The 25,179-nt window shown below is 40.1% G+C and overlaps 1 protein-coding gene across 2 annotated transcripts in view; it reads right to left on the bottom strand.

Moving 5' to 3' along the window:
* Positions 1–420: 420 nt before the first annotated feature.
* The window catches only part of LOC146568030 (arf-GAP with dual PH domain-containing protein 1-like), a 41,100-nt gene continuing 16,341 nt past the window's right edge, over positions 421–25,179 (bottom strand). For both annotated transcript variants that reach the window (XM_085283784.1, XM_085283785.1), the window contains exons 3-12: positions 24,574–24,701; positions 18,668–18,759; positions 13,899–13,981; positions 9,041–9,153; positions 8,786–8,932; positions 3,874–3,957; positions 3,578–3,640; positions 1,917–1,988; positions 1,609–1,837; positions 421–1,433 (exon numbers count right to left, since the gene is read on the bottom strand). In XM_085283784.1, coding sequence (XP_085139910.1) covers positions 1,405–1,433; positions 1,609–1,837; positions 1,917–1,988; positions 3,578–3,640; positions 3,874–3,957; positions 8,786–8,932; positions 9,041–9,153; positions 13,899–13,981; positions 18,668–18,759; positions 24,574–24,701 — 1,040 coding nt within the window. In that variant the 3' untranslated portion in view covers positions 421–1,404. The remainder of the gene's footprint in view (positions 1,434–1,608; positions 1,838–1,916; positions 1,989–3,577; positions 3,641–3,873; positions 3,958–8,785; positions 8,933–9,040; positions 9,154–13,898; positions 13,982–18,667; positions 18,760–24,573; positions 24,702–25,179) is intronic.

Below are 25,179 nucleotides of genomic sequence, written 5' to 3'. Positions count from 1 at the left end.
TAAGTTAAGAGAATGGATCTCTAACTCTCTTTCAGTAATTTCCCAGCAGTGTAGTATCCTTCTGGACTAAAGTGTCAGTCTATTTTTTTTGCCATCTGTTTGTACAAACTGCTTCAGTTTACATTAATGTCCCCCACATGCTCGCACATGATTCACATCGCCCTGTGAGCAGTGGCGGGGTGATAAAAGAGCTCCACCTAGTGGAAGAATTGGGGAGCACTGGCAGCCATGCTCAAAAAGACAGTACTTTCAACAGGTGTATTTGTGTATTGCTGTCAGTCATGGTTTAGTTTAGACTTTTGTGCACCAATCAGGATTCAAGGTTACTTGAAAGCAACAGCAGATGGATCAGTGTGTGGAAAACTGTTGAAAGACAACAGAGAAGAGGGAACACGGAGGACAATCCAAAACACCGGCAGCTCATTTCAGGATCCTTTGTATTGATTTTATAATGAAACAAACTATCACTGTGATTTAAGGATCAACACAACCATGTGTCTTTAAAACAAGATGCAAAGATTAAACGAAACGTCTGTAGAAGTGTCATATAAATTACAATCCTGTCACATTACAATCCTGGAAAGCAGCGATAACCGTCTACGATGACTCAGTATGTTCAACAGTACAAATAAATAAGAGAACATCTGTCAGATTGAGGTTTGAAAGGTAACCCTGCCTGGATGCAGATATGCCACCTCGTGCTGCCGAAACAGCAGAGGTGCTCACTGAGAGATTGTTGTGTGTATGTTTGTGTGTTTCGTATGCATATTTGTTGTTAACAGCACTTTGCAGATTTCAGGTTTACCAGGGTTTTAGTGCGGGAGGTTCAACCTCACAGTGTCCTCAATGAAAAACGTCGCACGCACACAGAATAAGCCACTGTCATCAAAACTGTACATTCAATAAATTAACAATGCATTGTCTTTGTTAAGCAACCAGTGAAATGACTCTAGATTACATAATTACATTAGATTACAGACAGAATGAACCATTCACAAGACAAAAAATTCTGGGTGGGAAGGGGGAGGAGGAGCTTGTTGCAAGGGGAAGGGTCCACATGGCTGAGGAGAGGAGAGGAAAGGGTTTCTGATGTGATAATGTACAACACAAGGTTGGTAAGCGCAAGAGTGATGACATCATCTACCCTTTGGCCTTGGATCACCCCATGAGGGGCCTCGAGTCCCGTTAGAGTTTTAGGCTTCCTACACGAGACAGACTGGAGTCCTGCCGGTGTTTCCTTTCCTTTCTTCGTGTTTTCCCATCTCGGCCCATCCCTAAAACCCCTCGTGACCCATAAGACCCACCCCGCCTCTTCTAGCCATGGTCAGTGGTCGCACGCTGGGGCCGTCTCTGATCTGAATGAGACCGGGCTGGTCCAGTTGAGCGCTTGGTTTCCAGCAGATTTCAAGGCTTGTGTTTGAAATGGGCCTCCACTGCAGGGACACAGAGAAAACGACTTTCAGTAACAGGAAATTCATTTTTTTTTCGTGTTTCGCTTATAGTCCGTATATTATGGTAGGATTTTAAAGCTTCCCTTTCCCCCACAACAAAACATGCAAAAAAAAAAAAAAAAAACCATTTTAGGACTCTAATGTTTTACTTAATGACCTGCATACTCCTGTGGCCTCATTGGTCGATTTATGACCCTCTGGAAAGCGGCTATCCAGTCCTGTTGCTCGGCCTCGGTCTCACAGGCAAAGAGGAACTTCCTGTCTGGCGTGACGATGGTGATGCCGTGGTTCCAGTGGTAGCCCTGTGTGGACGGAGGCAAGCCAGCCAGGACAGTGTAGCTGTTCTCCTTGCTGCCGATGAACACCTCCCCGCGGGCGTAGGCATCCTGAGGGACAGAAAGACAAACTAAGCAAGCCACAAATGAAGCAAATCAAAAGGTTGGGTCGATGCAGGGCTCTTCTTACCAGAGGGTCTTTGAAATACATGAGCCGCCTGTCATCCATCGTAAACCACCTCTTCTTGAAGCCCTCAGTGTGCTAACGCAGAGTAAGACAGACAGTACATTTGTTGAAAGGAGGGAGACAAATGCACATTTTTGTCACTTATCATAAGATGAAGTTTTGTTGTAACTTGCAATACTCACTCCTCCCTAAGCTCAAAGAAACTGCTTCCAATACAGGTAAAGAAAAACAATCATAATTTTACCACTAGGGAGAAAAAAGCTCCAAAATTCCAGAATTTCTTCTTTCGTTTTTAGCTTTTATAATACATACTGTATATAAAAGATTACATAGCCACTGTGACTCGAACTATTAGGCTGTCAAGTACCGTTTTGTGGAATCAGACGTCAAGATGTCATTAACAATTGTTGGGTCTTACTGAGAAACTGAAAAATGCTGCAGCATCAATCACAAAGTAGCCACGCCCTAAATCATATTCTGATTCGTCGTTTGTTTCACTTTAACAAAGTCACCATCATGCTGTATTAAACCAAACTAGTATCTGAGACTATTTGAGAAAATAAATTGAGCGAGCAGATGACTCCTACACAGCCATACTTCTTCTTGCAACCTATAGACTGTATACAAAGGATGGATGGAGCTTCCTGGTCTGAAAAAGTGAAAGCCATTCTTTCTAATGGTCAACAGGAAGTGACTACAAAAAACTGGGTCTACACAGCTTTGGCAACAAGGGATAAGAACACCAAAGGCAATTAATACCGTGTTTGTTTCAATAAAAGAAATACTGGAGAGAAACTTAATCCAACAATAGCAGGTGTAGTCAGTAGGGTGAGTGGCATGAGAGAGTGCACTAGCGTGTTTTTGGAGCAACCTAAATCCAAATGGGAGAACCAAGCAATAAAGCTCCAAATCTTTTTGGATACAACATGAAGCTTATTTTGTAAACAATGTTCCCGGTTTGATTTTTGGGTGACTCGATTTTATAATTGACAAGTAGCTAGCCTATGAGTGTACACTGTCCCTAAGTTTCTTAGCCTCAAGCACCCTTCACTTATCGGGTCAGGTTTTAATGAAAGTCAAAATTCCAGCTTCACCTGACAACATTAATAAGTATTTTTTTAATATTTATAATATATGCTATGATCAGAGGAGTCGCCCCCTGCTGGTCATTAGAAAGAATGCATTTTAACACCCTTTCATTTTCAGACTGACAAATTACGCCCATCTTTTATATACAGTTAATGAAATCTGCATTTGTTCCATCACTTTCACTACTGCATTTTCAAACTTACATATTTTCTTAAATAATTAATTACAATTTACAACACAGCTAGCCTTAGCTTTAGGCATTACTCAGACTTAATTAGGTCAGTCTGGTTTATGGTTGTAATGGTTCACAGAATGAGAAAGAAGAACAATAATTGTAATCGCTAATGTTTACTTTTTTTATTGCAGAATTCTGAACAGATTTACTCCCTTGAGCCTCCATAACCTTAAAAATAATTCCAGCAGAAGAAACCAGGAGGCTAAAGGATTAGGAACCAATGCACTACTCTGAACCTGGAGACACTTTGGCCATATTTAGGTCACCTGAACACTGAAACTCAGGTGTAACTGATACTATCATCCTTAGTTCACTATAGAGGGATGACTACAGCACCAACCTTCGGACCCGTTTTCTCCATAAAGCCTTCCTTCATAAAGCTTCGGGTCAGTTTGGGCACCAGCTGGAGCAGCAAATAGACAAAAGAGAATCATGTAAAGACAAAAGAAAAAGCATGCATGAAATATTAAAAACTGCCCTTATTTCAGCATGGACATGTGCAGTGGGATCAGAGGCGTCAAGACTGCCATGCAGTAGAAAAGCATCATGAACAGACACCTCTGAGAATGCTGTTTATTTTTTGAAACTATAAGCTCAGTAACAGTGATGCGCATGCTTAAATCACACCATCCTCACCTCTTCGTCACTCGCTCCCGGGAAGGCAACCTGCAGGTAGTGGAACCTGGCAGCTCTGATAGCATTGAACCAGTCGACCATCTCCTGCAAAGGACAAAAAGCTCTCTCAGTGGAACCATGCCCTGCCACACTTCATATCTTATTCATTCTAATCCGTCATTTCTGTTCTGAGTAAATAAAACAGATTTTGGATGAAGGTATCTGTCACACACAGCAGAATGAATTCCAAGGCGTGCGTTGCTGCGTGGAAGCTGCAGCGCTGTCGATAAATCCGCTACAAAACGTGAGAGTGACAGGGATGCTGAATGAACCCAGTGAACCCTTCCTGTGACAGCAGGCAGGAACTCTAATGCACCAGCAGAGGGAGCAGTGCACCCTTTGTCATTCTTACTCCACCAAATGGCTTTAAAACCTCTCCGTTTCTTCTCTTTCATCTGTTCAGCTTTGATTATGTCTCCCTCTAATTCTGCTTCAGCCCCAAATCCCAGTAACGTAGCAGCAACGTGAGGCTCAGCAGTGTAAAACTCTCAGGAACACACACCGTCAGTTTAAAGGTTGAAGTGCAGAATTGTATTCAGGGAGGAAGTGTAATGATGGACAGCTTATCTTACACATAGCAGGGCTATAAGATGTCAGATATGGTTGTTTGTGTTGTTCAGTAAGCTAACGGTGTTTGTTTGTATCTTTCAGCGTGTAGCTTGATCACTGGGCAACCATAGCTTACGATACCATATTTACTGCAGTGTCTAAGAGCTCTATCACTATCTTACACATTCACAGCCACTTTATTAGGTATACTTGTTCAGCTGCTCATTATTGTATCAACGGTTCAGGCTGGTGATGGTCCTGTAATAGCACACTTTAGGCCCTTTAGTACCAGCTGAGCATCATTTAAATGCCACAGTCCATTTGAGAATTTCTGCTAACCACGTCCATCCCTTGACCTCAGTGTTGCCATCTTCTGATGGCTGCTTTCATGTTAAAAAGCTCAAATCATCTCAAACTGGTTCTTTGAACGTGACACTGAGTTCACTGGACTCTAATGGTCTCAACAGTCACCAGATCTCAAGCCAGCACCTTTGGGATGTTACATCACTGCGTGCAAACGCTGTGTGATGCTGTCATGTTAGCATGAAACAAAATCACTGAGGAATGTTTGCAGGACTAGATGAATCTACCCCATTAGGAATTAAGGCAAAAGTCCTTCTAATGTGTGCCTAATAAAGTGGCCGGTGAAGGCCTACTGTTGGTCATACAAACAAAAACATTTAAAATGCTCTAACCACTGGATAACTGTATATAGAGGAAGAAGGAGTCACAGAATATGCTCAGTGCCGATATTTTACAGTTTTTCCAAATGATATCTATATGACCAGCAGCAGTGGCAGATCAGGGTGTGGGTGTTGGGCGGAGGGGCGGGTTAGTGTGTGCAGACATTATAGAATAGAATAGAAAGAATAGAATACTTTTATTTGTCAATTTCTTCAAATGTACTTGCCATACAAAGGAATTGAAATTACGTTTCACACTGTCCCATGCGTAGACATTGACAACAATAAGGTGCAGATGCACAACAAAAACAGCCCTAACAATAAGGTAATAAATAGTAATATAATAATATAAATAGTGCTAAAAGAAATACTAAAAATATATATATAGTTGCAGGTGTGTGCAATTGCAATGCAAGTCAGGAATGTTTTCAGTTCTTGGTTCAGAGAGTGTTTCTTTGTTGGAGAGTGTGCGTGGGTGAGGGGGAGTAGAGTCCAATCTGTCTTCCTATACTTCTGCCAATCTGGTGATTCTGCTGGCTACCTTACCATATAAAACACCTTAAGGTGCCTGCTGTTGTGATTTGGAGCTATATAAATAAAGGTCCAGAGAATTCTCATCCATCCATTTACTTTTATGAGAAGAAAAATGCCTGTCAGGAGCTTTATTGGACTGATCCGTTACCTCTGGGAGCGGAAGGGCTACAACACCTGTGAACACACCCTGCACCTTAATAACAATGAACTGGCCTAACCTAAGAGAGCCTGCAAACATTACTCACTATTTGCATGTCCTTAACATTTACTCAGAGTCAGATTCAAATGTTCTGACCCTCAATCAAGCAACAGGTGTGGCTGCATTTTAGGAAGTTGACACTCGACGCTTTTGTCTAAGAACATGGCTTTGATTTTGTATTACAACTGGCATATTTCATCACCTTTGGTATAACAACTGGCTAATCCAGCACTAGCTTCAGCGCTGGTGTCTGTAAGCAGCTATAGCCAGACCAACCAGACAAAACATGATTTCACAACTAGAATGATTCATTACTCCCCAGGACTTGAGGCCTCTTCACGTTTTTCTCTCACTAGGTCTGAAATCCCATAAATATGTGCAGGAGCTTACTGTTGTCATCATTTCAGTATCAAATCATATTAAAATAACAGTTAAAAGTAAAGATTTAATTTGATGTAAATGCTTGTGTTTTAATTAAGGTTAATAAGCCTAGCAGGTGGAGCGCACTCAGTGCATTCTGACTGATTTAATTCATTTCGTGATAACAGGCAAAACTGTAGCGATCACAGCTATTTTCATCTTAATATAGCATCCTGGTTTTTGAACAACTGGCTGCTTCCAGGACTGTGCACAAGTCTAGATTTGCCCCTAATTTCTTTACATTTTGCTTCCAAGGAGGTAAACATTATTGCAATTTTTAAAAAAGTGGTGTGAATGTTTTCAGCGCAATATTTTGTTGTTGTTGTTGTTAAGCCACTTAACACTGACTTATGAATCATGCAAGCATAAAAAGCAAAGCTCAAGGAAACGCACGAGTGTTCTTTCGACACAGAACAGACAGCTTAGCAAAGAACTAATTGTATTTTTAGACACTTTGTTTCCAGCAGCCCGTCACTAAAGTGCAGAATTTGTTAAAAAATCTGAAAAATGGCAAAGATAACACAATGGGACAAATATAAAATAGTATAATTAAACCAAGATGATGATTCTCAAAAAGCAATTCGCTGAAAACTTGGAATATCTCATCATGGTGTGGCTTTAAGAAAAATGGACAAAAGAAGAAGTGGCAAACCTAAAACACTATGTTCAGAAGATGACCAGTCTATGAACGTTGTGTCCTGGTTTTGCTCATTGGGCTGTGCAGGTGACCCACATACTGCCTTTACCTTACCATATAAAACACCTTAAGGTGCCTGCTGTTGTGATTTGGAGCTATATAAATAAAGGTCCAGAGAATTCTCATTCCCAACGCGTAACATACTGACGATTTATCACAGCCCGAGGCGTCTCATAAGGACGCGGAAGGGTACATTTCGCGTTACTATGAGACGCTCCGGATTGTCAATTGAATCCAATAGAATGGCGTTTGAGGCGGTAACACATGCTTGGAGCAGAGGCTCCAGCCGTCCATTCCAGTCCGAGCCCTAACCCTAACCTTAACCCTATCAGATAGTGTTTTCCAAAGTGATTCATGATCAGAACGCAAAACAAAGGTACATGTACAAATTCATTCATCACCCCTGTTCTCCAGGAACTTCACTGCCTCCGTGTGAAATTCCAGATAGTGTACAAACTTCTTCTGGTCACCTTCAAGGTCCTTCATAACCTCGCTCCTCCCTACCTCTCTTCTGCCCGCTCACTTCGACCCTCGTCTTCTGTTCAGCTTGCTGTGCCTTCTTTCCGCCTCACCGTCATGGTAAGCAGGGCCTTCAGCTGCTCTGCTCCCAGGCTGTGGAACTCTCTACCCCAGGTACAGTGGAACGCCGACTTACGAATACCCCCGAAAAATTCAAGTTACGAAGGCACTGAACGGCAATATTTCTGCCCGTGTTACGGCAAAATGCCCGTGTTATGAAATCTGCTGGCTCTGATTGGCTGAGCCTAGAATGCCTACAATGCCGTCCGAATCATGTGACAACCCCGTGGCTTTTGTACTTGCGCTTCGCTGTTCCACTTAAACGACGTATTGTTGTTGCCGTTAGCAATCGTTCACTCAAAAGGCGCGATGGGTGCTTCGACTTATGAAAGACCCTCGGGAACGAATTAATTTGGTAAGTTGGGGTTCCACTGTATAAGAAACCTTGATTCTCTCCTCCATTTTAAATCCCTACTCAAAACCCATCTTTTCAACTCTGCATATTCACTGTGAACCTGTTGTTTGTGTACGTTATCTTGTGCTCTTGTTTTCTTATTTTTCTTCTGTCATTGTTCTATTATGTGTTTTATTCTATTGTTAAGTGTCCTTGGATGTCTTGGCACTTTCAAATAAAATGTATTATTATTATTTATTTATTTATTTATTTATTTATTAATTATTATTATTATTATTATTTCAAAGGCTGTCATGCCTCCAAACGCGAACCACACCAACGATTTGGATGAGAACATGTTGTACAATTCACTTTATTTAAACTGAATTAATGTTGATGCAGAAGCCTGGTTTAAATTTGCCCCAAGGCCTTCTCCTTCTGGTCTTTCTCCCAGGTTTTCTGTCTTCTCTCCAATAAAAGCTAAAAAACAAAGAAGCTTTAAATGTCCTTGGAGAAGCGTGGAGAACTGTTCCTGAAGACTGAAAGAAAGCTGCCTAAGACACTCCAGGCTGTGCTGGAGACTTTCAAGCTTGTTAGAATTGTACAAACTCCCTATTTTCCAGATTCTTAGCAAAATATAAAGAAATGATGGAGGGCAAAGACTTTTGCACAGTATTGTGCTTTGTTCATAATCTAAGGCATAGTGTCCTCAAATTAAAGTCTGCACTCTGCCATCAGAGTCATCTTTTGAGGCCACAGATCTCCTCTGTGCTATTTTTAAAGCTCTGCGCGTGAGAAGCAGAAGCCCGTCATTTTAGTGTACATAGTAATTTGGAGTTACTTGTGCAGAAATGTGTGTAATACATGCACGTGCGTACCTTGGCGTCGCTGTGGTAAACAAAGATGTTCCTTGTGCTGTTGTCTTTCAGGTAGGTGATCTGCAGTCCGCAGGGGTTGCCAATCTTGGCAGGCTGGAAGGTGGCATTGAGGGTTTCTATTTTCATTATTGCCTTGGGATCTCTGGCCTTGACAGGAGCAGGGGTAAACAATGAATTGTAAAAGTCTCACATTCCTCAGTATGGCTGCTGTGCACCAAAGAGAAATTCTGCTATTGGCTGTATCGTGTTTCTTACATCCTGCTTGTTGAAGTATTTCAGCGCTCCCTCCCTCTCTGACAGGACAAACTTTCTGCTGAGAAACTGACCGTTGTCTCTTCCTCGTTTCCATAGAAACCCCTCTCGGTACCCTGGGTAGAAAGAAAAAAAGAAATAAATGTGTGTGTGTGGTAGAGGAGCTGGTACCATAAAGCCTTTATAGGAGACAGGAGATCAAACAGAGGAGATGTTTACAACAGTGATGGGGAGATATTGTAACTGGTAGGTGTCAGATGATACTTCAGTTAAGCTGAAATCAAAGATCGTTTGAAATCTAATTTATGCAGACAGCGAGGAAAAGGAGACGGCGTGCAAGAGCGAGAAAACACAGCAGAGCGGGAAGAAACAAACAGGGGAGGGGGTAAAAAAACAGCGTGAGTCAGCGCAGACGGTTTTTATTGTTTCTGTACATAGAACATGCTTTCCCATGTTAATGACATGCCGCACTATTTGTAGCCCTGTTATGTTTTCTTCTTCTCCTTTGGTCTATTTCAGTAAACCCCTCTGACTCACACTGCCTCTTCTTCTTGCTTTTATCTTCTATTTCTGTCGAGCTCTGATGTGTTTTTTTGTCTGGATCTATTTTTGCGAGTTAAAATTATAGGAAGCATAACCGGGTAGTCCTCCAAAGAAGCGACTAATTTACATTCAAGATGAAACTGAAATCCCTACACTGGGGAGGACAAATAAAGAGAGGGGGTTACGCTAAATAAAGTTTAGAAATTTCAATGAAATTCGAATTTGTCAAAAATTTCCCAAGTGCTTTTATAAAAGAGCAAGGGATTTTCAGCATAGCATTTTCTTTAAAGCTGAGACAGCATCATGCCGAAAACAAAAGCAATCAGTTTAGACTTTGTTGATGGTCACAAAGCAGAAGATGAACATACAAAATGATTAGAGTGTTTCAAAGTGTTTCAAAGTGTCAAGAACTGGAAAGAGAAGTAATATCAAGAAATTCAAAGACAGTCACAGAGTACAGAACAACCCTCGCAGAGGTAGGAAACAAGACTTCAAAGACTAGAAAGAAAAGTAGCGAGAGATGTGACTAAAGACCCCAGAGCAACTGCCAGGACACGAGTGAAGGACTCAGCCAAATAGGAATTGTAGAGGACAGGACAATCACCACAACCCTGTACAGAACCTGTATAGACTCAGAGGCTGAACCAAGAACTTCATTCCACAACCTGGATGCATACTGCAAGTTCGTCTGATCGGATGAAACTAAACTGAAACTCTCTGGCCACAAAGATGCTGCTTATGTTTGGAGAGAAAAAGGAAGAGGTGTACAACCTAAAGCAGTAAGCAGAAAAACTGGGTCTGGATCTTCCAACATGGCAATGACCCAAAATATACGTGAACAAACACTCCTGGTGAAGAACCAAAGTAAGCGTTACTGACTGGTCTGCACAAAGGCCGGACTTGAATGCTATTGAAAATCTGTGGGATGAACTAAAGACCAAGGTCCATCTTGGAACACCACCAAATTTGGAGGAAGTCGAGAGATTCACCAAAGAGAAATGGGCTCGTTGAGAACTACAAGTAACAACTGCAGTCGAATTCTGTCCTCATCTGTATGAGGATTGTTTCACCTGCACTTACACGACTATTTAATCACACAGGTAGTTTCATTTGTTAAGCTATGAAGAGGCCAATGAAAACACCGCAGTGTGTCAAAAGCTTCTCCATTTCCAGGAAAGGTTTCAGTGGGTAACTGAAAAACCTCAATATCGCCGCAGTGGTAGCGTTTCTGGATAAATCAATGTTTTTTAAAATGAAACAATTTTCACATACACAGTTTAGTTTTAGCGGTTGATTTTATTCGCCAGCATTTTTTTGGGTGGAAGCATAAATGCCACCTATAAATAAAACCAAACATGGTCCGTCACAACCGAAAAAAAATAAACAAAAAGATGACGGCTGCTGGTAAAATAAACTGAAAAGCAGAGGTCAGCGATAACTATTACAACATAGTTTTATGACATAAACAAAAGGCAAATACCACTGCTAATATAAAAAAATAAGCTTACATAAAATTATGAACTGCAGCTTTACAGTTAAAAAGCTTGAGGAGTCATTTTCATATTCACTCACATTTCTTTACTTTACTGCTGTCTTTTCTATTCTTTTTATTAGCAGCCATTGATTACCTGTCTTCTATCTATTCATCTTCTGCACTCATTCTGCTCCATATATGCGTGTGTGTGTGTGTGTCTGTGTGTGTGTGTGTGTGTGTATGTCTTTCCGTCTGTGACTTTCCGGCATGAAACATCCACCTACACTGGCGTTACCTCACCAATCAATAGCCCTCCTTGTCCCCACCCTCGCCTCCTTCTCTGACCTTTTTTTTCTCCTCCTCTTCTTTGCATATTAGATCAATGTTGGTCACTGTGCATTCCAGGTTACTGCATAAAGTCAATCTCAAACACACACAAACACACAGACACACACATATATTTATGTACATGCACCTCAAAATGAGTGATGACGTTACCACAAAGGCACAAATAGAGATGACAGAATGACTCATATCATTACACTCTGTTGTGTGTGTGTGTGTGTATTTGCGTTTGAGTGTGTGAGGGTGAGGTCACTGCAAGCCAATCAGAAAGCACCATCTTCATCAAGATGTGAAATGTATACTAGTACTCTACCCTCAGCCTCCACACACACACACACACACACACACACACACACACACACACACACACACACAAGCAAGCATACTCCTTTTAATGGCAGTTCCATTCACCAGCAGTGACAATTACAATGTCATTGCACGAATATGCTTTTAACCGCAAACATATACCACAACCATTTAGGAGGAGAAGGATGAAAATAATTGTCTGAGAGTCGTCAATGGATGTTTCAGGGTAATTGAATTTGTGCTACTGGCATCCACGGGGAAATGTTTACCCAAAGAGTTTTTCAAGGTTTTGCTTATCGAAGAGTAAACAGTGCAAGCCTGGCACCACAGCAGACCGGCCACTTTGCAGTCTCTTTTTGAGGTATGCTTGCTTGAGCATAGATGTGTTCATCTTATGTAGTTCTAGCTTGAGCGAGCACATTTACTGCTACAAAAAGCCTAAAAGTGGCTATATACATTTAAATGTGAAGACATTAGAGGTAACACACAAAGTACTTTAACCCACGTCCCCAACCAAGTCAGAGTTCATGTGTTTTGTATCCATGCGCCAAAATGCTTCTTGTACAGAATTACCAAAAACTGCAGTTCCTCTAAATGGCCACTTGAGGCTGATTACGAAATAATAAAATTCAAATATTTACAGCCTCTTACAAAAAGGTTTTTTTCTCTATAGTTAAAGTATAATAAAAGCAATAAAAGATGATGCATAATATATAGGATAATATACGACTTTTAAGATAAATACTGATATTTGATGATTTAACCATCTGACATTCCAACATGTCAGCTGATATTTTTTTTCTTTTAGACAAATGAAATATAAACATATTTTCTTAACATTTTTTATGTGTAGCTATTTATTTTATCCTTTACGCTCTGCCTGACTCTGCTTGGATCAGCTGATTGTTGTGTTTGTGTTGTTTCAAACACATGTTCACCAGCAGGAAAGTTACGTTGCGCCCTCTAATGGACAAACTATGCAACGTCATCCGTCATAACATGGCTGAAGGGTGTTTCTCTCTCTCCTCTTTACATTTAAATGTTCACTTACCGACTTTTATAAATGTAGCTATATCAGCAAATTATTGCTGATCGATATTAGCAAATAATATCAGCCTGCCAGTAAGTCTAGCTTTATAGCTATCATCCCCAGTTTCTTTGGATGGATGAACTGATAAATAATATGGCTTACTGTGAGTGCCAGGCTGTCCGAGGAGTTTGTGTTACAGCTTTGGTGAGTAAAGCTGGAATTTTATTGGTCTGATACTAAGCACTAATTATCAGGCATGCAATTCTTATAGGGCCTACATTACAATATAAAGCGCCTTGATGTGACTGTTGTTCTGATTTGGTGCTGTATAAATAAAATTTAATTGAAATGAGTTGAATGCCTGTGAATTGAAGCCATCCAGTTTATGAATGCCGCTTTAGCTCCAGAAACCACAAGCAGTATCATAATGATTATAGTACATGCATCTTTTACATACAGTCTTTGTCTGTTCTTGAGTACTATTGCCCAGTGCTTCTACTGTTGTGGTGGATGGATATGAAGAGACAGTTGAGCAGTCGGACGTTATCTGAAGACCTCCTCCCCAACAGGGATGAGCTGTTTTCAACTCATAAACATGACGTGACATTTTAATATTTTTTTGAAAGACGCGTTGAAGGAATATTTTGATTTTGGAAATAGGCTTTTTCATTTTTGAGTCTCGCCATCTCCGTGAGGTTTCCAGGCAACCAGTGGACATGCAGATTAAACAAACAGGATGTGCTGATTAGTGGGCTTTAGGGGTCTCTCAGCAGTGGCTTCATATTTACCGTAAACACATGAGCCGCGTCAATCCTTTTATCTAACTCTAAGCAAGTGTGCAATTTCCTAAAATGTCAAACTGCTCCTCTAACACTGTTTCGTACATTGCTGGGATAAAGCCATTGCAGTGCGTAGGCGATTATTAATTATTCAGTCCTGCCTGATGCTGTCTTATTTTGCTCTTGTTTTCGGTCATCACCGGGTCAAAAGATCTGAACCGAAACCAATTCCTCAGTTTCTGTTTCTGACTTTGGAATACTGCAAGTGTTTTCATCTTTTACAGGCAAAAAAAAGGAAAAAAGCCAGCAGTTACAGTGATGTGTAGGAACATATAGATTGATGAGGACTTTTATACAAAGCCTTCCTTATCAGTATGCACGTACCTGCAGAGTATGGCTCTTGCTTCTCGATAAATTCAAACTCGTTCCTTTCGTACTTGGCTCTGATCCACTGCTCTCTCAGCAGTCTGGAGACACGATGAAAACACACAGTTAGCTTTTATGTGAATTGCACACTCATCATCAATTGCTCTGATGTACACAAACTTAAAATGATTTCTTTCTTTGTCAGTTAGACGTACACACTGTTACTTTTTACTGCTCAGGAGTCTTACTTTGCTTACAGCATGACCTCATAGAAATGAAGACAGACATATTTAAACACAGTGACCTTGACCCTTGACTGCCAAAATCAAATTATTTCACACTAGGGCTGCCACGATTTGTCGACTAGTCACGATTACGTCGACTATCAAAATCGTCGACGACTGATTTAATAGTCGACGCGTCGTTTGAAACTTTGTACGATCACAAAAGACGCAGGAATAAGTGGCAGGATTTAAGAGTGTAATAATGGACTGAAACAGAAGATGGCAGCATTGCATGTACAAGGATGTCAGCTACCGTTAAACCCCGAAGAAGAAGAAGAAGAAGCAGCTGTGTCCCAGAATTCATAGCGCGGCCCAGCGCAGTTTCCAACAATGGCGGCAGCTAGTTAGTTTTAATGTTACTCTTATTATTCTTTCTGGGTCACAAAATAAACGTTTAACATATTTTCAGGCGAGAATGTAGCTGTGTAAACCTCAAATATCGGCTCAGTTTATCAGGACACCACATATTTTCAAAAGCGCTCCGACGTTTTCGGAGACGTCTGTTACCCACTAGCTCGTTAGCGAGCCGGGGGCTAGGCTCACTAGTGCCGTGAGAACACCGGACTCCCCGCAAATCGTTTTCAAACCCACCGCCGTCTTTCGCTACTCAGGTTAAATATATATGAGTCACTTAGATAACTTAAAATTTTATTGTTTGGCTTTTTTTTTTTAGTATTTTATTTGTTCCTGAGTAAATCAGTTTGTCTGAGATTAAAGTTATAGTTTTTACACAGCTGAATAAACGTCAAGCAGACAGCTGATTATCAGAAGTGTGAGATGCTCCAGAATATACTCCAGTGTCCTGTTATATTTTAGATAGCAAGGAGTTTATTAAACTTCACCGAAACAATCTGCAAATTTCATTAAAATTTAATAAACTATCATCTTGTCTTTATTTTTAGTTAGCACAGACCTTAAACACTTAAAGCTGTAAGCTAATGATAGTTATATAAGAGCAGATGCTGCTGGTGCAATAAGCTGTAGTTTTACGTCTAATGGATGATGATCTGATTAGTCGACTAATCGCAAAAATAATCGGTGACTAGTCGACTATCAAAATAATCGTTTGTGGCAGCCCTAGTGAACAGATCAAAACACTGACAGAATCCATGGATGGCAGGCTTTTGAGTGTCCTTGCAAAGAAAGGTGGCTATATTGGTCGCTGATTTGTTTTTGTTTTGTTTTTGAATGTCAGAAATGTATATTTGTGAATGTGGAGATGTTATATTGGTTTCACTGGTGAAAATAAATAATTGAAATGGGTATATATTTGTTTTTTGTTAAGTTGCCTAATAATTCTGCACAGTAATAGTCACCTGCACACACAGATATCCCCCTAAAATAGCTCAAACTAAAAACAAACTAAAAACTACTTCCAAAAACATTCAGCTTTGATATTAATGAGTTTTTTGGGTTCATTGAGAACATGGTTGTTGTTCAATAATAAAATTATTCCTCAAAAATACAACTTGCCTAATAATTCTGCACTCCCTGTATAGTCATGTGAAGTGAATGTGATTGACTTTCTTCTATTTCTGATCACCATGTCACTGTGAATCGCTTTCATTGTGGACTCAAATTTACACAGAGAGGCATACAGGCTCACTCTCACATTCACAGCTATGGCCAATTTAGAATCACTACTTAACCTAATCAACACGTCTTCGGTCTGTAGGACAAAGCCAGAATATATAGAGGGAAATTACAAAGGAACAGCAACACCCTATTGTCCCCAGTTCTAAAGACCTTGGACACACTACATGGTTTTATTCTTCACTTTTCAGTCACTGGCTTTCACCTCCAAGATAAACTGCTACTCTGAGGACATTTGTGTTTAAACTTGAATCTTCTTATTGTCTAACAAGCAAGCTGGCAAAGGTCTTCTCTTACTTGTTCTCCTGGCAGTTCACAAATGCCAAATGCATAACTCCTGGCTTCCAACTTGAATTTTCTGACTTAACCATGCAGTCACCTGTATGCTTTCCCAACACATAGAGGAGATTAAAATAGTGGAATACTGTGATGAAATATGTAAGACCCATGTGCAGCACCAAAAACCTTCTTGCCACTTCTTTGGTCATTAGTGATTACCACAGCTGACCACAGTTGAATAGATGATGACGACTGGTCTGCAACCACTTGCAAATTGCCTACCAAGCGATAAGAGCATTTGCCTTCAGAGCAAAAATTGAGCTTTTAGAAATGTGTGCATGTTAGTGGTAGGGCACAACCAAAGCAACACAAAGGTTTTTGTCTCTGCACCCTCTATGGGACCTAATTCACCCAAGCAAAAGCAAGCAACTTCCCAAAACCACTTGCCAACCAGATTGGGCATACACATTTTCCCCTACTAACCAGAGGTTGACAAATGGTTGCTTACCAGTTTCTATGCTTTACTGACCAAACAAAAACTGATCATATCTCATCAAATTGATTATAAGATATAGTTAAGTGGCTTTTTATGGTCACTGTAATTCTGCTGACAGCCTAAGGAGGAAGAAGAAACTTCCGGACAGCTTCAGTCTCCCGTCAAAATAAAATTGAATTGTTAAATAATCTAAGCCATATCAAAAAAATGTCACAAATATCATCATCATTAATAAAATGCTTACAGCAATAGAAGTATATCCCGGAATAGGAGGAGGGTATGACATGTACCTTTACAAGAATGTGCTTTACATGTTATTTTTTCATAAACCTCTTCCTTAGTTTTACAATGGCCATGGCAGCACTTTTAAACTTCTTAATTCATCCCTGCTGCATCTTTAAATTTGTTACTTAATCCTCAATAAAACAGAATAATGGAATATCCATTAAGCTTATACTCATATAACACTCATAGATATCTATTGCAATGCAACTCAAAGCAACCTGATCACAGCCTTATACCAAAGCCTAATGTAAAGGTGGCAATCTCATTTTTAAACCTTCTTCCTTCTCACTGATAAAAAACAAACAAAAAGGCAGCTCATCGCCATGCCAACAATCTCTCTCATCCCGTTTCCTTCTCTGCCTCTCCCCAGCATGCTCTAAATGGCTCACACCATCTCTTTTTCTGCACAGAGGAAATACATTAACTATTCTATCAACATTTAGAGGTAAACATTCTTGGCAAATTTTTCTTCAAATGACACCCAATGATGACACTGGGTGAGAGCACAAACAGACAGCTGATACTGAGAAGGGTATTTCTCTCACTTCTAGTTCTAGGCTTTCTGTCAGTCTTTTGGATTCTCTTGGTTGTTTCTTTTCATTAAATTTACTGGAAGACAGGGAGACAAATGGAACAACACTCCTAAAATGCCAAGAAATGAAAGCCTTGCTACCTCAAGTACTATTTGAGGCTGATTCAAAGCGCATGCTGGTGCAATGTGTACTACATAACAGCCTCCAGAATATTCAGAAATGCTGAATAAAACCCCTGCAGATTTACAGTAAAAATAATAACACAAACAAAACCACACTGCTTTTCATGGCCTTTCATACACACAAAAAATAAGAGAATGTGATGCTTCCTGATCACTGTGATTAACACGTGATATAACACATGATACACAATCTACAGCTGTTTCCTGAACAAACATGCAGCTTCTTTTTAGCTCAAATGCTATAAAAGTACACTGCAATTAGCTGTCCAGCACCAAACGGTGGCCGACGTTAGCACCTAGCTAATAGGTATAGCAGCACGTTTAGCTCTGTGTGTATTACATGCACATACCAGCTACTATCAGAAAACTTTGCACCACAAATGAACACAATCACATAAGTATAGTCATAATGAATTAATTGGCCTAAACCCAAGTCGCTGTTATGAATGTTCTTATAACTTGTTGCTGTTGCTTCTGCTTTTTTCAGAGCAGCCATTGTGATTTCTTTAAGTACAGAAAGCACTAGTTCACTCTACCTTCATTAGGCCTTTAAGAAAGAATGTAATACTTGCAAAGCTAATATAATAATTAAGTAGATTTCCCAACCTTTTCATTACACATTATTCTGTATTCAACTTTGAAAATGTACAAAAGTGGACTTTACACTACAGGAAGCATAGAGGGAAACAAGATGGGTTTGGTTTTGCCACGTAGGCAACTAAATGACAACGGAGATAAGACTGGTAGTTATCAAGAGGACAGAAATGGCAGTTGTTTGTGTTGTCTTCTCTGGGTTTAGCTAATCATCCTTGTCTAGTAGTTTTAGGGCTGTGTCCTGTGCCTCCACTTAGCCCAGAACATATACTTTTTTCTACAAACCAAAACAGCCCTAAGAAATGTCCTAAATAGTGGTTCCTGCTGTCCTGACACACAGAAAAAACAAGTTCCTTTGACAGGAAAGGGCCTAACATCAGTTCACTCAGTCCTAGCACACAGTCACCCGCTAGCTAACAAAAAAGAATAAGCTAATTTAACATTAGACATAAACTGGTTATGCAACTATAAAAACTTTATACACACAAGGCTGTGTTTTCTAGTGTTCGTGTTTTGAGATTAATTTGAAAGGTGTACTTACTTGCAGTCAGTGTGTGTTGGTCTATAGTAGAAAGCCGGAACCTTCTGCTCATATTTGGCCTTGGCTGCACTGTTTCCCATTGCAGCCATTAACTGAAAGGAAAACAGAAAGAAAAACCTAGTCATCAAAACACTGTCCGCAGCTCAATATTTAATACTGCATTTCAGATATCAAGGTTAAATGGAAAACCAGATACATTTTATCTACCCAGTTTTTAATGAACCATAATTTTGCTATACTTTACTTGGGGACATAACTGCATTAAGTTTATTATATTTATAGTAATAGCAGCACCAGTAATATTGGTTTTAATCCTATTACTATCATTAACAATAATAACAGGAAGAAAAAATTCACATTTAACTTTAAATTAGATTAAAAACAGTGGGCTATAGCACAGAAAACCTTAAGTATGTTAGAACTTGTTCACTTGACAATAAGGCTCTGGCTTTCTTATGGGATTAAGGATGGAAATGGCCACACTGCATTGGGACACATTTTCCTCCTGCCCTTGTTCCCTCCGTCGTACATTTCATCCTAGGATAATCCCTTAGCTCAATCCAGCTGGCACAATCCCTCAGTACGCTTCTTCTTATCCTTTAAGGGACTTTGGGGAATGATGCAGCACTGTGGCATTTTATTGTGAACGTCAAATAGAAGCAGATTTCTAAAGAAAGCCACTGAAATTCAGCTCATGTGACGAATGATGAATTTGGCACCTTGAATGAACATGAAATCAATCAATGTTGAATCAGCTGTTCCTGTCATTTGGTATAATCACCTCTGTACCACATCCATTCACTGTATTCCTCTCCTTCATGTGAATTTTTAACTCCACCAGACGGCTGAAAAAAAAAACACTCGCAACTGTCTCAAGCTTCTGCGGAGCATGACCTTCAGTTACGGCTAAACCCAATCTTCATGATAACATGGTTAACGCTGCAATAGCACATGAGACTGGATGACTTCTCGTTATCTACAGTCTAATTTATTATAGATCCAACTGCTTAAGCACATACATATCCATAAAAATAGCAAAGCTGATTCAATTTATATACTGATAAATATGCAGCAGTGTGCAGTGTAGTCTGGGCAAGGATAAAAAAAAAAGAACGTGCATAATGCATAAAGTGTAACTGAGATTGAATCAGCCACACAAAGCAAGGTGAAAGCTCCAGCTCGACTTCATCCTGGTAACTTATGAGACCCCAGTTAGTACAAGTAATGACAAAAGCCCACAAAGGAGGACTGCTTCCCTTGATCCTGCTTGCCTGCCCCCTCACTTATTTGCATTTAGATGCAATATTTGAGTCATGGTTTTGGGTTTCTGTTGTGCCACTTCCCATTTTATTTTCTCATTTTTAGTGATGTATGTATCTAGTTACTTTGTTCTTTTTTCACATCAGTTTTCACCAGTTACATACTCTTTTACTATATATACTTCTTTGTCTCTCTGTAACATGCCAGATTGTCTTGGAAGTTAAGCTTTCTAGACAGTTTCCTAGTTATATTCCTCATATTCTCTTCCTGGAGTTGTATTCCTTGTGCTTCTTGTTCATATCCTCATTGTTACCCTTCGGGACTTTTTTCTGCACTTTTTCTTGGTCTTCGCCTGGATTGCTAGCTCTGTCGGTGTATGACCAGCCTTTAATTAAAAATGAGATTCTGGTGTATTATGTGGTGTCTTATGTTATATTTTTGAGCCTGCTCCGTTACGCCATTAAAAGCAAGGGTAAGATAATGTGTCCAGATACAGATTAAACATTAGTACATGGTGTAAATAAAGCCTAATGTGGTATTATAATTCCAAAACAAAATGAAGTAATATCCTTGTGATTTGTAGCACCTAGCTGAACACAACCACAGACACATTTCCACTGATCCCAATAGAAGCCATGTTCAGTTAATAAAGTGAATACTGCTGTGGTTCCTCCGATTACTGACATTTTATTGGTATGGGACCAAAACAGAGCTCCAGAGGTCTCAACAGTGATCTCAAAATCATCCTAAAACACTCCCAATTATATTAACCCAAACGCACGTCACAAAGCCCTCGTGTATTCCCGTACCTCAATCAAATGTATCCCCCATCCGCCAATAAATGTGCTTTTGTTCTGGTTTTATCCAAATGCTCTGTCCTTCCTGTGTATTCTTCTTCCATTTTCCTTGCTAACACCCTCACTGCTCACCCCTTAAGTCAAATCCCCATAACATCCCAATTACTGTCCTCCCACATCTTCAACCTTCCTGGTGACTCACATCACCGCCCCCTGAGTCCCTTTTTGTCACAGACTGACAGTCTTTGAGCGACAACACTGTTTCATTCACGGACAACTTTATTTATCCCCAGCAGAGTACAGAAGTCCAAATATGCATTCTGTGTTTACACATTTGCAGGGGCGGTACTAGGATGCCTTGAAGATGTATTCTGACCGGGACATGATCGCAAGGCACACAAGGGAAAAGAGTAAACTATTATTTTACTAATAATGCTTATTGATCCATATGGTGAGATATTCTCCTTCCACTGGGAAGTCAGAGTTAGGCTGAAGGTCAGAATTATGGAGCTGGTTAGAATTCACATATCAGGGCACAGGCATCACAGCAAATCTAAGTATTATTGGAAGATCAATACTGGCTGTATCAAGCCACATGAGACTCTGACTCTTATCATGCAGCATTTTGTTCTATGCTGAAGAAAAACACTATGGCTAATCTAGAAATATAATGAATGTGTCAACAGACAGAGATGCCCTGGGTTTCAAAAATCCACCACTTTTCCTTTAAATGACATCGCTCCTCCTCATTTTTTTAATTCTGTCACATTATCCATAGTCCATATCACATGTCCATTGACTGGGTTGTTTCCATAGAAACAATAGTGATGCTTAAGCTTCAGTTACCATGGTTTTTGTTTTTGTCTGAATGTATTTGGTACAGTCACATATCAAATATGCACGCTTATATTGGGATTTGCACATATTCGTGAAGAATTAAGAATTCTAGCAGTTATTTCAATCGACTCATAACAAAATATAAACATTTAAACTCAGCTGATATAAAACATTGATAGTTTATTCACTTCTCTGAGTTAATAAACTGTTTGGCTTGAAGTTACCCATAGGCAGCAAAGATTAACGTTTGCACCGCCGCCATCTTGGTTTTAAAAAACTGGATGTAACAAAGAAGAGCAATTCTGATTGTGAAACTGCTTGCTCACTGGGTAATGACTTGCCTTTCCACGTTGCTAACTAACATACCATGGATAATATCCCTTTTTGGAACACAGTATGACCCAAAAGTGACTGAGCCCATAAATTCATAAAGAAAGTTTTTACAGAAGTCGAGACAGAAAGCTGCTTTCCCATAGATTTCTATTCAGGTTCCTCATGTGATGTCATGCGGAAGTGACACAGTCACTGGTTGTATCACCTCCAGTGATACATCATGTATTCCCCCACTGGTTGGCAGTGGTTTCTGGAGGTTGCTGGCTCCTGCCAGCTGAAATCAGTTGCCAGCAATATCCTAGTGAATTCTTTGGTTGCTAGCAGAATCCCAGCACTAATAGTTCCTATTAGCCGAGCAATAATACGACTTGAAAAAGTGTGATAAAAACTGGAAATGAAAGTTTGTTGTCAAAGTAAAAGTTGTACCTCAGCAGTGGCCAATATGTTTCAAAAGGCACAACTTTGAAAGCAAATGGTCGATTTAGCAATAAGCTAGCAACCAAAGCAAACACAAGGGGGTTTTGCTTACTGGTTGAGGAGTACACATTGTTGCCAAGTGACATGTGGCTTGGGGGGTCACTGATTGGTCTCTAGGCCACGTGACAGGGGCTTTAGCAATCATTCTCCCAGCAACTGCCATTAGCCTCCAGCAAACACTCACAATCATTTGGCAAATAGTCTTGTTTCCATTGCTTTTGCAATCGTCATGGTGTTAACTAGTGGACTTCAAAGGTATGTGCGATTTTAGGAATGACACATTTCAAAACACACAAAATGTAAAACTAGGAGCCATTTTACTAAAACAAGTGCAAGAGCGACTCAAAAGACAATCCTAACAAAAGGGACTGTTTGCTACAACTGTTAACACCACCACTTTAGTTATGATGCTACAAGTTGCTAAAAACAACCATCTCCGGTGCTAAAACATGAAGCCAAGCCACATGTGTGAAAGTCTAAAGTTCCCCAAACGGTCATTAGTTCTAAAATGACCCCACAGATATTAAAAGCACAGCCTGCTACAAAAATAATTTTGGTCTCTATGGCTATTTTCCACTTTCTTGACAACTGTACAAAGATGAATAATAATATAAGGCATCCATTTAGATTGCATGAAAGCTTATGTTTATGCAATATTTCAGCTGTAGCTGCCATGAATAATGGTGATGAAAAAAAACATACTGCTACCTCGTTAGCTAGTCGACTAAACTGAGTGGCTCACTTTACAACTTGACCATTGTTTACAGTTGTTGCTTTCATAGGTTTTAAAAGCAACTTTCTCACAACTAATACTCGTATGTATGATACATTATAGTGTTTCATGTGTATATTATTCTACAGTTGCAGAAGACTCAAAAATATTTTACATCAGCTTTAGCTAATTTCATAACAATCCACATCTAAAAGTTTGTCCATTTATGTCTAACCAAAGAGATTGTAAAATGGATTTTTAAAATAATTAGTTCACAAACTATATGATTAATAATACAATCATTTCCTTTCCATTGCCTTTTGAATTGACACTGGATGGCTTTTTCCACCAGGTTTGTAAAATAAATAAAAATCAATTAATGTTTAAATCTCTGGTCTCTAGTTCCAAAGTTGCTGGCAGATTTAGCTACCTTCAGACAGAGGACAGGCTAGTTGTTTAGCAATCCCTGAATATCAGGTGATCTCACTGTCTGCCCACATCAGCTGATGGCTTAGCTGATACCTTTCTCCATGTCCAACTGACAAATCAGACTCAGACTGCGGGTTTACTTGTGGTTCCTCGGGTATTTAAAAGCAGGATGGGAGGCAGAGCCTTCAGCTTTCAAATGCCCCCCAACCCCCAGTTTGTATTTGGGAGACACACCTTCTCTACTTTTAGAGACACTGACCGTCCCTTAGTTATACTACAATAGGTCTATACTGCTAAGGGGCTTCCCAGGATGCACTGAGTGTTTCTTCTTCACTCACCTCTTTCCACTCTGTGTTTATACACCACTTTGCAATTAATCAATAGTTACTGTTAATCTCTAGCTCTACACCGCTACCTGAACCTGGTTTATTCCTGTTAAAAGGGAGTTTTTCCTTCTCACTCTCGCCAAGTGCTTCGTCATAGGTTGTCGTCTGATTGTTGGGATTTTCTTTTCTTTTTTCTCTGTACTATTAGAGGCTCCTACAGTGTAAAGCCCCTTGTGGCAACTGTTGTTGTGATTTGGTGCTATATAAATAAAAGTGAATTGAACTCCACACAACAGAGGAGGTGGATTGTATTTGATGTTAAATTAAAGCTCTGTTCACGACATTATCATCACAGTAATTTAATAGCATCGCAAAGTTGGTTTTATTGCCATATTTAAAAAAATATATTTGATGCTGTCCTGATAAACACCGTGTGTTACACCTGATCAGACTACACCTCCTCCTGTATTCTCTTGAGAAAATCGTAGTTGTCGCTTGCCTGTGACCCCAAACCATCTGACGCTGTGGAGGCGTAGTGCGAGCAGTATGCTAGCAAAACAGCAGCGTTAGTCCTCCATCTCTTTCTCTCGACACAAAATGTAGGAGTGTAGGAATTCAATGCTGTGGAAGCCTTGTCTCACATTCATTTTATTGTTCAAATGTCAAATGTCATCAAATGTCAGCAAGTGGACTGAGGTTAAAGGTATGTGGAGATTTTTGACATTCCCACCCTACCTCCACCTCGCTGGCATCCCATGTGTCCTGGACAGACTTGACTCGGCTGATGTGTGGGATGCTCCGGTGAAGGAGCGAGCAGGCCTGGCAAACAAACACACCCAAAGTCAGCGACGCCCAGTCTGGTTCTGCAGGAGAGACAGAGAAAGGGAAGAAGGGAGAGCCGGGGGGGGGGGGGGGGGGATTAGAGAAATGATGAAGGTAAAAGAGAGAGAGGGAAAAGGAGGAAATGAAATTTGTGAAAGCAGGACAAGACCGCGATACAGAGAGAAAGATACAGGACAAACAAAAAAGGAGGGGTGCAAAAGTCTTGTTATGAAGATGCTTTAACAAAAAGAACAGCAGCTCAAGGTTCAGACTATAAATACTGAAGGTGCTGATGCCAGCGCTGTTAAGAGGTTACAGAGGCAAAGTAAATGAAGCGAATATTACACCAGACTGTGGCTGAGTGAGCTCCTGCTCATAAAGGAGAGCAGGGCTGCAAAATATGATTTTGGGGAAATCCTATTTAGCCTACTGGCAGGAAGCAGACCACCTGAGATCTGATCAGACCTTAGTTACCGAGCTAGTTGCATCAGACACACAAATGCACACACATAAAGACTC

Source organism: Mchenga conophoros, linkage group LG8, assembly GCF_057382185.1.
Source record: "Mchenga conophoros isolate Kocher_MC1m ecotype Shallow Benthic linkage group LG8, M_conophoros_male_GT1.1, whole genome shotgun sequence".
Taxonomy (NCBI): domain Eukaryota; kingdom Metazoa; phylum Chordata; class Actinopteri; order Cichliformes; family Cichlidae; genus Mchenga; species Mchenga conophoros.
This window is presented reverse-complemented; position numbering and strand designations above follow the sequence as displayed.